Genomic DNA, 12,692 nt, shown 5'->3' on the forward strand with positions numbered 1-12,692 from the left:
TGTTTTTATTATTATTGGTTAACATAAACTGTTAATGCCAAGCTCAGTTGTTAGTATTGCAATGTTGAGCTTTAAAAGAGCTGTAACAGTTGCACAAAACAATACACTGGCTTATTAATGTCTTTGTTTTGCATCTGGTATTTAAATCTCTTTAGAACATGGCATGATGTTTTTTCTCCGATCCCCCTCCCCCAATTTTCTCCCTTAATTTAGTCGTATCCAATCTAGTCGTCTACTGATACGACCCTCCACTGCTGACTGAGGAGCTTCGCAACTGACACACGCCCCCTCCGACACGTGCGCAGTACCGACTGCCTCTTTTCACCTGCACGAGAGGAGTTCATATGCGGATCAGCCTTGTGAATGGAGAGCCACACCCTGATCAACGCATTATTTTCCAACTCCGCGCCATCACTCAGCCAGCAGAGGTCATAATTGCACCAGTTATGAGGAACTCTGGTCCGGCTCATCCCACCCTGAACAACAGCCAATCGTTGTTCATGCAGCCGCCCAGCCCAGCCAGATGGCAGAGCTGAGATTCGATACGATGTATTCGAAATCCCAGCTCTGTGTGCTAGCGTATTTAACCGCTGTGCCACCTGAGCGGCATATATGCTGCTTTTTAAGACATTATAACCTGCTTCACATTGCCAGATCGTTTCCATTTAAGTGACTTTGTTGAGATTCGTCAGGTCTGGCAGTAATCATGCCTGGGTGAGGCTAATGAAACTGAACTTTCTCTTTCACAGAGCCAGGTAGGGCTGAACAGCATTTGATAAATGATCATTTAGTTTGTGCTTACTAAGGCTATGTTAGTTTTACTAAGCAAGTTCAGTTGTATGCAAGTTCAGTTTGTTTGTAGTTTTCCTGTCGTTGTATCTGTGGCATGGGTCTCTTAGTTGGGACACTACAGTGCTAGGATAGATGCTTTTCAAGCACATCTCTAAAACTATCAGCAAACACACACAGGCAACAACGTTTTATAAGGCCCTATCTAATTTACGGCCGTGTAATATGCAATTTGCTGGGAAATTTTAGTTTAACATTTTTCATTCGCGTAGCCTTATGTTTACTGGTTAATTTGCACTGAGGTGGTCCTAGCAATCCTACGGCAATTCAGTTAGGAATCGTTTAGTCAAGATGTCACAGATGTCAAATTGTAACGCAGCTAAAAACACTACTCAGGTAACTGAGTTTGAAAAACACCCAACCAATTCTGTGGACACAGAGGGCCGTGTCAAAACCCAGACGAGAATTTTCATCCGAGACAGAACATAAAGCCTCTCACAGTCACTGAATGTTCTAGGTTTACATTCAACTATTAAGGTAGGCTGTGCTGTCTATTGTAGCTTTCATTTATTCGATCATTCAATTTGTGTGTGTTATTTAATGACTGCCATGAAATGTGGTACTTGGGACAGTGGTAGCCTAGTGGGTAGAGCTTTAGGATATGAATTGAAGGGTTGAGAGTTTGAATCCCAGCTCTGCCATGCAGCCACTTTTGGGCCCTTGAGCAAGGCCCTAAACCCTATCAGCTCTAGGGGCACTATAAAATCTGGGGTATGCGGAAAAATAATTTCATTGTACTGTACACATGTATACACTGATCAGCCATAACATTAAAACCACCTCCTTGTTTCTACACTCACTGTCCATTGTATCAGCTCCACTTACCATATAGAAGCACTTTGTAGTTCTACAATTACTAACTGTAGTCTATTTGTTTCTCTGCATGCTGTCAGGACTCTCCCAGGACCACTACAGAGTAGGTATTATTTGGGTGGTGGGTCATTCCCAGCACTGCAGTGACACTGACATGCTGGACTGAGAATAGTCCACCAGCCAAAAATATATCCAGCCAACAGTGCCCCATAGGCAGTGCCCTGTGACCACTGATGAAAGTCTAGCAGATGACCAACTCAAACAGCAGCAATAGGTGAGCGATCATCTCTGACTTTACATCTACAAGGTGGACCAACCAGGTAGGAGTGTCTAATAGAGTGGACAGTGAGTGGACACAGTATTTTAAGTGTCTGATCCACTCATACCAGCACAACACACACTAACACACCACCACCATGTCAGTGTCACTGCAGTGCTGAGAATCGTCCACCACCTAAATAATACCTGCTCTGTAAAGGTCATGTGGAGGTCCTGACCATTGAAGAACAGGGTGAAAGCAGGCTAAAAAGGTATGTAGAGAAACAGATGGACTACAGTCAGTAATTGTAGAACTACAAAGTGCTTTTATATGGTAAGTGGAGATGATAAAATGGACAGTGAGTGTAGAAACAAGGAGGTGGTTTTAATGTTATGGCTAATCAGTGTATATGACAAATAAAGGCATTGTTTTTTTTAATCTGTGATCTGTGAAATTAAGCACATTTCCTTGAATTTAGTAGGGCTCTAGTTATAAGTAGCACATTAGAAAACAGCAGCAGGTCAGAGAATGAACATAAACACAGCTGTGTGCGCTTATTTAACTGCCCCGAAGTGAAACAACAGGACAGCCAGATAAAAAGCAGCTTAGGAAAGTCAGCAAAATGAAAACAACCAACCTCCAGCGTACATGACAGCCAGCATAATAGAGGAGATCCAGGAAACCTGGCTGCTGGTGGCATTAAAGATCACCTCGATGTCTTTGAAGAAGACCGTGATGGATTTGGGAAAGGCGTAGGAGAAGCCGATGCTGATGAAGGCGCCGACCACTACGGCCCAACCCCAGCCGCCTTCTGGGGGGGTGTAGCCCACTGGGCCACCCGTTGCTGGAGGCATGACTACTCGTTTAAAAGGATCAGGGGCTGGAAGAGCAGGGTAAAATTAGGACTGTCTACACCATCAACCTGTAACAAAGAGAAGACAAAGTCAGAGAATTAAACATAATGTAATGATTGTATGGAATGAAATGGCTGGTCAAGAAAAGAGCAGGAAAAAGGTTCAATCCTTTATCCATTTAACATACACTGACAAGTCATAACATTATGACCACTGACAGGTGACGTGAATAACACTGATTATCTCTATCATGGCACCTGTTAGTGGGTGGGATATATTAGGCAGCAAGTGAACATTTTGTCCTCAAAGTTGATGTGTCAGAAGTAGGAAAAATGGACAAGCATAAGAATTTGCGCGAGTTTGACAAGGGCCAAATTGTGATGGCTAGACGACTGGGTCAGAGCATCTCCAAAACTGCAGCTCTTGTGGGGTGGCCAGTATCTATCAAAAGTGGTCAAAGGAAGGCACAGTGGTAAATCAGCGACAGGGTCATGGGCGGCCAAGGCTCATTGATGCACGTGGGGAGCGAAGGCTGGCCCGTGTGTTCCGATTCAACAGATGAGCTACTGTAGCTCAAATTGTTGAAGAAGTTAATGCTGGTTCTGATAGAAATGTGTTAGAATACACAATACATCACAGTTTGTTGTGTATGGGCAAAAAGGGGGACCAACAATATTAGGAAGGTGGTCATAAGGTTATGCCTTATCTGTGTATTTTCGACACACTTAAGACACATGATTCTTTGACGAAAGTGGTCATTGGATTTTGTCTGTGTTAAATTACTTATATTATACTTATATTTCTTTTCATTGGTTGCTGTTTAACAAAGCAGCAGTTTGGACCAATTAAAACTGGACTAAACATATTTCAGTAGGAGAACATGAAAACAGGACTATTTACATGCAAAATTAGTCTTTGTGACTATATTTATTTTTGTTTATTAGGATTTAACGTCATGATTTACGCTTTGGTTACATTCATGACAGGAACGTAGTTACTCATTACACAAGATCTATCATTACACAAGGATATATCGAAGTGTCATGGACAATTTAGTGTCTCCAATTTACCTCTCTTGCATGTCTTTGGACTGTGGGAGGAAACGTGGAGAACATGCAAACCACACAGAAAGGACCTGGACCGCCCCACCTGGGGATCGAACCCAGGACCTTCTTGCTGTGAGGAGACAGTGCTACCCACCGAGCCACCGTGCCGCCCTTGTGACTATATAACTGCTAATTACAAAAAGGCAGCTAGGCTAAGTGTGTATTAAAAAGGGCAGTTGTAACCTAGTGGTTAAGGTACTGGACTAGTAATCCAAAGGTTCAAGCCCCACCACTGCCAGGTTGCCGTTGGGCCCTTGAGCAAGGCCCTTAACTCTCAATTGCTTAGACAGTATACTGTCACAGGGCTGTAAGTCGCTTTGGATAAAAGCGTCTGCTAAATGCCAAAAATGCCGAAAATGTAAAAAATTAATAAATAAATGCCTTGTCAATTAAAAAAAAAAAGCAGTCTGGTCGATTAGTGTGTTTAGTTAAATTGGTTTTCTATTTTAAACAGACATATTTAAATGTCTTCAGTACAAGGTTTTACTTGATCCAGTGTGCTGGCATGAGCTCAACATGTCATCAGAGCCACAGAGAAGATAAACATCATAAATTAACGTCATGTTTATGTAGCTATCAGCATGCGCCAGTCCTCATAAGTTTTTCTGCATGGTTCTAAATACAAACTGCAAATCATCAAAAAGACAACCTGCTTCAGAACCTGTTTGTTGTGGTCTCTGTGACTAAGCAGCACAAGTTATAAAAAAATAGGGATGCAAATTGATAAAATTATTTGTAGAAAAAGTTTTTCAGTAGTTAACCAGAGTTGCGGTTACTTTTACTACAATAAAACAGACCTGCCAGGCTGTGACCTAAATAAAGTGGTTGAATCAAATGAACCATCATCCAAAAGCTTATTTATTTAGTTAGATGTTTTGTGTCATGCTTACACAGTGGTTATATTTTTAGCAGTAAGGGTAAGTAATTCTCATCAGTCCTTGTCAAATAATGCATTCTTTACTTTTTTATCTCAAGAAATTCAGGATTGTTTTCATTTTGTCTTGATTTAAAGATTTGCTATAGATTGTCGTTCCTGTGAGTATTTAGGACATTCAGTCAGTATGTGTGATAGAAATAGGTATTCAGCAGGTATCACAGAGTAGGGGATATTCCCCCCTTACAAGAAATGACTGGGTTAAATGTGTGTCCAATGCAACCATCTGATTAATACGTTTCTCTGGTTGTGTTACTTGGGGGAAGATGTCAGGACATTTCATGAAGTTTACTTTCACTTTGTGTGTTGAATTCTATTTGCCACATATTTTTAAATTAGTGGTTTGGCATCTGATGGGGAAAGTTTAGTGTTATTTGTTCTCCTGCTGTGCTTCTTGCTAAACGTCCTGCCTTTTCATTCAAAAGCTTAAAACACACATTACTTTTGCACCTCTTATCACGACTTGTGTTACTGCTGATAAAACAGAGGCGGTTGGTGTTCACTTACATTACAACAACTTATCAACATGTACCTTATAGTTTAGATCAGGCAAGTAGAATGTCCTCAACATTTAAAGGCACACACAACACGGCATGGCTAAAGTCTCGGTGCACAATATACATTTTGGAATCTCTGTTTACCCACTGTCCACAAGCAATCCTGGCCAAACTCTTTGTTTTGTAGATTTTTAAGTAAAAGCTGTGAAGTTAATACAATATTATTGGCTGATGTTTGGTTATTGGAAAAATCTTTAAAGGTAATGCTGCATTTAACCTTACACCTGGATGACATCAAAAGGAAAACCAAATCGACTACGTTCTTTGATATACGAGCTTAATTTTAATTGCAAAGACACGTCCTGGGATAAAATGTGGAACAGACCACCGATTACTAATGTACAAACCTATATATGCTATATACCAGACTAAAAACAGCTTTTACCCCAGTGCTGTTTCACTAATGAACCAAGAGCTTTTATTCACTACTTCATAGTCGCTACACATACTGTACATATACAACTGTACAGATCAGCAGTGTCACAAGATTTACACATCACATAGGCCTATGCTATGTACAATAAATTCCACTGCCTTTGTTTATATTCTATATGATCTATGTTATTTCAATAATAACTGTGACTGTACACACACACACCTAGTGCAATATATAACCATTCACTGTGCAATACATAACTGTTAAATAACTGTTCTGTGTAATTAGATTTTTAATTAAAAGCTTTCTTTAAAGGCAAAAATGAAAATATGGCATTTTCTGCACATTTTAATACAATTATATTTGCTGATTTTTGGCTATTGGAAACATCTTTAAAGGTAATGCTGCATTTAACCTTGGTTTCACTCTGCTGTGTCAAATTTAGGAAATACACCTTACACCTGGATGACATCAAATAGAAAACCAAATGGACTAAGCTCAATTTTAATTGCAAAGACATGTTCTGGGATTAAATGTGGAACAGACCACAGATTACTAATGTGCAAGCTTTAAGTGAAGCTTACTGACAGAAAATCAGAGGCGCTTTGGATGGAACTCGGAGGTTATTAAAGAAAACCAACTGGAAAAAATGAAAAGAAGCAAGAAATCAAATTGGATGGCTGATAACAGTGGAGGCTGCGGAAATCAAGAAGGATGAAGATCTTTAAAGGGAACTGAACCGTGAATTACAGGGTGCTGCATACAAGGACATACTACAAACTAGGGCTGCACGATATTTCGTTTCAGCATCGTCATCGCAATGTGTGCATGCGCAATAGTCACATCGCAGGACGTGCGATGTCACTTAATGCAAAATTTATCAAATACGTCATGCTACAACTTGACACAAAACGAGAATTCACACCGTTCTCATTTTCCATGACATATCTACCAGTGTGTTCGAAAACCTAGGGAGCCGCCTTGCTGTCTTACTACCTACATAGGCAGCTGCCTCAGTAGAGAGGATTCTAATAAGTCATTAACTTTATAAGGCAGGTTATTCGAACACGCTACTTAGCGATTCCATCGGGTTTCTCGTTTAGCATTTAGCCATTAAAACCAATGGAATGAGGTGGAACAGCGCTAACATGTCAATATAACATCTCGATTTTTCTGTGAGAGAAGAGATGCCGCAATGAATTCTGGGATTGCCTTCATCACTAAGGACGAAATAACATTTCAAAATAACAAAATAACATTGAAATATTAAGATGCCTCAGTAGTGAGCTTAGTAAGGCATCTCGGATTTCGAACAGGTGTATAGCTGCTCTTTTGTTTGTATATTTTTTTTTAAAATAATCTTGAAGAGGTTTTGATTGTGAAATAAAATATTAAATGACCCATTTTGTCAATCCTGTTTATTCCCTCATGTGATATTGAAGCTTTCTTAGTTTAATGCTCAGTTTCAACCGAGTACAAAGATGTAGCTTGTCATAATCTCTTGTATTCCTTGTAGGCACCACCCTTTTTCACAGATGAGCCCCTTATTTAGAGTAAGATACATGCATTATTAATATTATTAATAATGTGCTGAAAATTCCTGCATATATACTGCATATATACTGTATATCGCAGGCAAAAAAAAAAAATCGCAATGTCAGTTTTTTCCAATATCGTGCAGCCCTACTACAAACATTTGAAGACAGAAACAAACATTAAAAAAAGGTTTTCCAGAAGATATTGCGAGATCAGGAATTAATTTCAAACTTGAGCTTGTAGTATAAGGGGTGTTCTCGTTACTAAACATAAGATGCACTCTGAATAAAAAAAAAAAGGAGTTGTTTAAATTCAATTGATCAAATCACCTCCTTATGTCTTATGAAAGGGAGTTTTTTTTTTTACCTTCTGTGTTTTAGGGGTGAAAGTGTTTGCTGATCTTGCAGCAAATGTAATATTAGGCAACAATTTTAAACCCATCAAAATACTAAACTTCTCTAGCACATGAAATTCAGTTTGTAACTGTTTAAAGGTATTTGAAAGCCTTAGAAGGCAGTGATCTGAGAAAGAAATGGATGTTATGCTGTAAACACAAGTGTAGTTGGATCATTAGTCAAATTTTTTCCACTGTTTAACCGATCTTCTGCACATCCAAAGTAATACTTCAGCCACTGCTGACAGCTCATTAACTCCAGCTTTCCTCATGCGCAGCAAACCGAGCCCTAGTGAACTGCTATTATAAATTCTACAAAGTGATTTCAATTAAATTGTAGGAAATTGTATTTCAATTAAATTGTAAATTGTAAATTGCAAGGTCATGAATTGCTATCATGACCTTGTTAACAAGGTACAACCACGTTAGCTCATACCGCATTCGCCGTGCAGACTTCATTAGCCACACATGCTTACACATATACAAACCCAAAGCGACTCTCCCACCATAAACCACACTAACAGCTTTCCAGACTGATTTAAGCACAGCACAGTTCATCTGGAAGTGAATCCCAGTCATCAGTAGTCCATGTGTAACTGGAGAAATGCCAAAGTTGTTTTAAAGGTTTGGACACCTATAAATAAATCAACAGCTTGTTCATTTCAGTAGGAGCAAGTTTGGACAAGGAAAAAAAACTGTTCATTACAATTTCTCTTTATTGGTAGAATTTCCAATGTTAAATTGAGCAAATAAACATTAACAGTGCACTAAAATGTGCAGAGATCTGACCCACCCCAGCCACAACATCTTTAACTTCTGCCATTCGGCAAGCATTACAAAGCTTTATTCGATCGGACAACCACAGCTTTTACCCCAGTGCTGTTTTCACTACTGTACACAGAGCATTCATTCACTACTAAATCTGTACAACTGTATATGTGTAGCAACTGAGGTAGTCACCAAATTGACACATCACATACACCTATGCTATGTACAATAAATTCCACTGCCTTTGCTTATATATTATACAGATATATTATTTATTTATTAGGATTTTAACATGTTTTACACACTTTGGTTACATTCATGACAGGACAGGTAGTTACACAAGGTTCATCAGTTTACAAGTTCATGGACAATTTTGTATCTCCAATTCACCTGACTGCATGTCTTTGGACTGTAGGAGCAAACTGGAGCTCCTGGAGGAAACCCACACGGACATAGGGAGAACATGAAAACTCCACACAGGAAGGACATGGGCCGCTCCACCTGGGAATCAAACCCAGGACCTTTTTGCTGTGAGGCTACAGTGCTACCCACTGAGACCCCAGACCTTCATAAGTGCAATAATGTTTAACTGTCACACATGAATGTTTAATAACTGTTCTGTGCAATCTCTCTACAATGCTCCTGACACCAGACACTCTTCTAAGACACTATTTTTTTATTTATTTTGCTAGATTTTGTAGCTTAAGTGTGGTATGTTTCATATAATTACCTTGATTAAACATAAGTGCTTAAGTGTAGTTTTACCTTTTATGCAATTTACTTTAATTAGGCATCTTCAGGCTTGCTTTAAACATCTCATTGTACTTGTACAGTGACAGATATCTTATTTTATCTCTTATTGTGTCAAAAATCAACAAAACTTGACCAAACTTCTTGCTGTTGACTTAACCTGAGTTTGTCATTCTTCCCTTTCAAACCCACAAATGACAATCATAGACCCAGAAAATAGTTTGAGTGATAAATTCATGTTGCCCTTTGAAATATTTCAAAAGGGATAAGGTTCACCAATACCTTAGCTCCCAGAAAGCACCTCTTCTCTGCAGAAGTATGTGTAAGCATCCTGCTCCATCTGTACTTCATTGCCATAAACATTACAATCCTGCCCTGCCCTCCCACTCACTATTCAATCCCTCTGAAGGGCTTTTCACATTTAAACACTGCTTCTCTTTGTTTCTGTAGTTGTTACATGTTTGAGATACACTGCAATAACTAGGGATGCATCGATACCATTTTTTCCCAACCGAGTACGAGTACAAGTACATGTATTTTTGTACTTGCCGATGCAGATACCGATACCAATACCTATTTAGAATACTGTTTTTTTTAAAAAACAAAAACACACGTGAGAAGTGATGAGAAGTTTAATGATACCACGTCCAAAAATGCAAGTCAACAAGTAGCGAGTGATCAAAGTGTTTGTGCGCTGACGTGATGAAATCAAGGAGGAAAAATAAATGAATCTGAGTGGATTTGGCAACACGAATAGCATGGATTGTTCTGTAGTGAGTTGGAGGTTAATAAATATTTTTGCAATGTTGGTGTTTTGTTGTTGTTTTGTAGAGAACGATCAGGTCAGAAATACTGTAAAACGTGCGTGTGTGTGTGCCGGTGTATTCTGATATAAACTATATTATCCCCCTGTCCCACCTGTTTACACTCCTCTCCTGCGTTTCCCCTCACACCGTATCCTGCGTTCTCATTGGCTGTTAGACATGTCACTCATTCCCAGTCGCACATCTGAGATCAGATATCTGACATGCTAGAAAACTCGAGCGTTCGGCGAGCCGGTCGGATCGAGTTGTTGGATAGTTCACACTTAGCGATCGAGAGCCGAGTTTTGATCGCCGAGCGAACGCAGAGTTGCTCCCGAGCCGGCAAATCTAGCGCCGACCAGTCGCCGAGCGAAAATCAGGGCAAAAATCGTGTAGTGTGCACTAGGCACACGGTATCGGATGTTTAGTATTGGAGCCTCGTTTGCGAGTACGAGTACAAGTTAATGAGCGCGGTATCGGGCGAATACCCGATACCAGTATCGGTACTCATGCATCTCTAGCCATAACCAAGTGTCCCATTTAAAAAATCTGTAAATTATTTCAGTTTTTGTAACTAATACACTTGCACCCACCGTATGGCCTGTTTGATGTAATTTTTTAAAGCAACGTGTCGCCTTAAAGACTTCTAAAGTAGTGATCGTCAGATTGCTAATATATGCTGTTAAATGAAAACCAGCCTAAGAAAAACAATACCTGTGGAAATCTGTCTGCAATTGTGATAATCATTTTTAAAATTATGCTAGTAATTAGGGGCTTACATTATTTTCCATCATCTTCCACATGTACTTTTACAGAGAATGACACTACATAGTGCTTTAAAGTGTCAAATAAGATTTCCTCAGTGCTTGCAAGCTGTCCTTGTCCTAAAGCAGACAACTCCAAACAATCATGCTTGTTTCTAAACTAATTCTAAATATGTGCCCAGTGTGGCATCTTGTGTATATAATGTCTGTTCGGCCTGCTTTCCAGGCAGCAACTTTGATTGAGCATGGATCTTTACTGGTATGAAAAACACACTTAGGACCTGGAATTACTTACAACCTGGCAGAGCACGTGTTTATTTAGTTTAATAAAGACGTTTGCTTTGCGTCTTGGCATCATTGGTAGTTTTCACATACACAATAAAGGCTTGGACGTAATCGGGTGTGTAATCCTGGTTAGTAGCTTTATTGTGAAATGACTGTTCTGGGGCAATCCTTTCCCAATCTTCTAACACTTTCATTTTAATAAGATTATAGTTAGTCAGGGCTGCTTAAACTACATATCATTTGAAATCAAGCCCCTGTGTAGTAGATGTAATATCTGCAAATAAATAAGTGTTTCACAATGTTTAAAATGCACATAAATAAAAGAATCACACCCTGACAAGCTATACAAACAAGACTAAAGTGTGCACACATATTAATTCAAAGTTTTAGATGTGTCAGTCATAACAGAATATTCTGTCTATGGTATTAAGAGAAAAACCAGAACACTCTTAGTTAAAACTCTTAATCCTATAATTAGAAGAAACAAAGTCTGAAGGATAGATGAGCACTTTCTACAATAGTTGTGGGTGGCACGGTGGCTCGATGGGTAGCACGGTCACATCACAGCAAGAAGGTCCTGGGTTCGAATGCTAGGTGGAGTGGTCTGGATCATCTTTGTGTAGAGTTTGCATGTTCTCTCAGTTTCCTCCAAAAGTTCTGGTTTCCTTATTCAATCCAAAGACATGCAAGTTATGTGAACTGGAGATATAAAATTGCCTGTGACCGCATTTGACATTGAACTTGAGCTGATTAATCTTGTGCAACCACTAACTTCCTGTCCTGTCATGAATGTAACCAAAGTGTGTAAAACATGACGCTAAAATCCTAATAAAACATACACACAATTATTGGAATCAAAATGTAAATTTATTTATGTAAAATAAGCATCTATATGACCAATCGTATTCAAACAGCATCTGATGTTTTGTAAGTCCAAACTCACACTAAATTCGACCCTAAATTTTGACCCTGACCAAGAAAAAGCAGTTTATGAAAACGTGTTTAATTTCATTCACCAACACAGGTCTACTTTTTGGTGACACTGGTAAAACAAGTGCACTCTTAAGCACAGATTTGTTTCAGAATCTAAAAAGAGCAGTCTGATAATAGCTGACATCAGTCACAGCACATGCAGCACTATTTATAGGAAACCTTTGTGTCTGTGTGAGCATGTAGCTATTCAGATAAAGAGAACCTGAAAACACGAGCATCATAGCTAAGCCATGTGACATTCTCTTGCAGTGGAACATAGAAGCACAAAGCACTCTCATGCCATGCCAGAGCCAATTTAACTTGTCAGTGTGTGAGTGTGTGGTTGTGGTGACCCATTTTCACCACAGTAACACACTGCAGGCTGCAGGTAATCACACACTGAATGCTGACTCTAGATGAGCTCTGGACATTCATATCATGTGTCTGTTCATGCTCATCTCCATAGCCATGTTGTTTGTTGCAGATCATGCCTACAAAAACTGATCAGCAAAATCACCCTTAGTCCCTAAATGCTCCCAGAAACTGAAAACTGTTGAGGTCCAATGACACTGCCCTGCAAAAATGCTCATTCAGCTTTTCCATGGTTTCAGGTTACACTTATCCTGTTAAGCTGTTAACTAGATGAGCAAAATTCGAAGCAACTTTGGTCTG

The 12,692-nt window shown here is 39.4% G+C and overlaps 1 protein-coding gene across 2 annotated transcripts in view; it reads right to left on the reverse strand.

Annotated features, from left to right (window-relative positions):
* The window catches only part of slc16a1b (solute carrier family 16 member 1b), a 41,044-nt gene that overhangs the window by 11,573 nt on the left and 16,779 nt on the right, over positions 1-12,692 (reverse strand). For both annotated transcript variants that reach the window (XM_062999038.1, XM_062999039.1), the window contains exon 2: positions 2,559-2,843. In XM_062999038.1, the coding sequence (XP_062855108.1) occupies positions 2,559-2,775 (217 nt within the window). In that variant the 5' untranslated portion in view covers positions 2,776-2,843. The remainder of the gene's footprint in view (positions 1-2,558; positions 2,844-12,692) is intronic.

This window comes from Trichomycterus rosablanca, chromosome 7 (assembly GCF_030014385.1).
Source record: "Trichomycterus rosablanca isolate fTriRos1 chromosome 7, fTriRos1.hap1, whole genome shotgun sequence".
NCBI classification, from domain to species: Eukaryota; Metazoa; Chordata; class Actinopteri; order Siluriformes; family Trichomycteridae; genus Trichomycterus; species Trichomycterus rosablanca.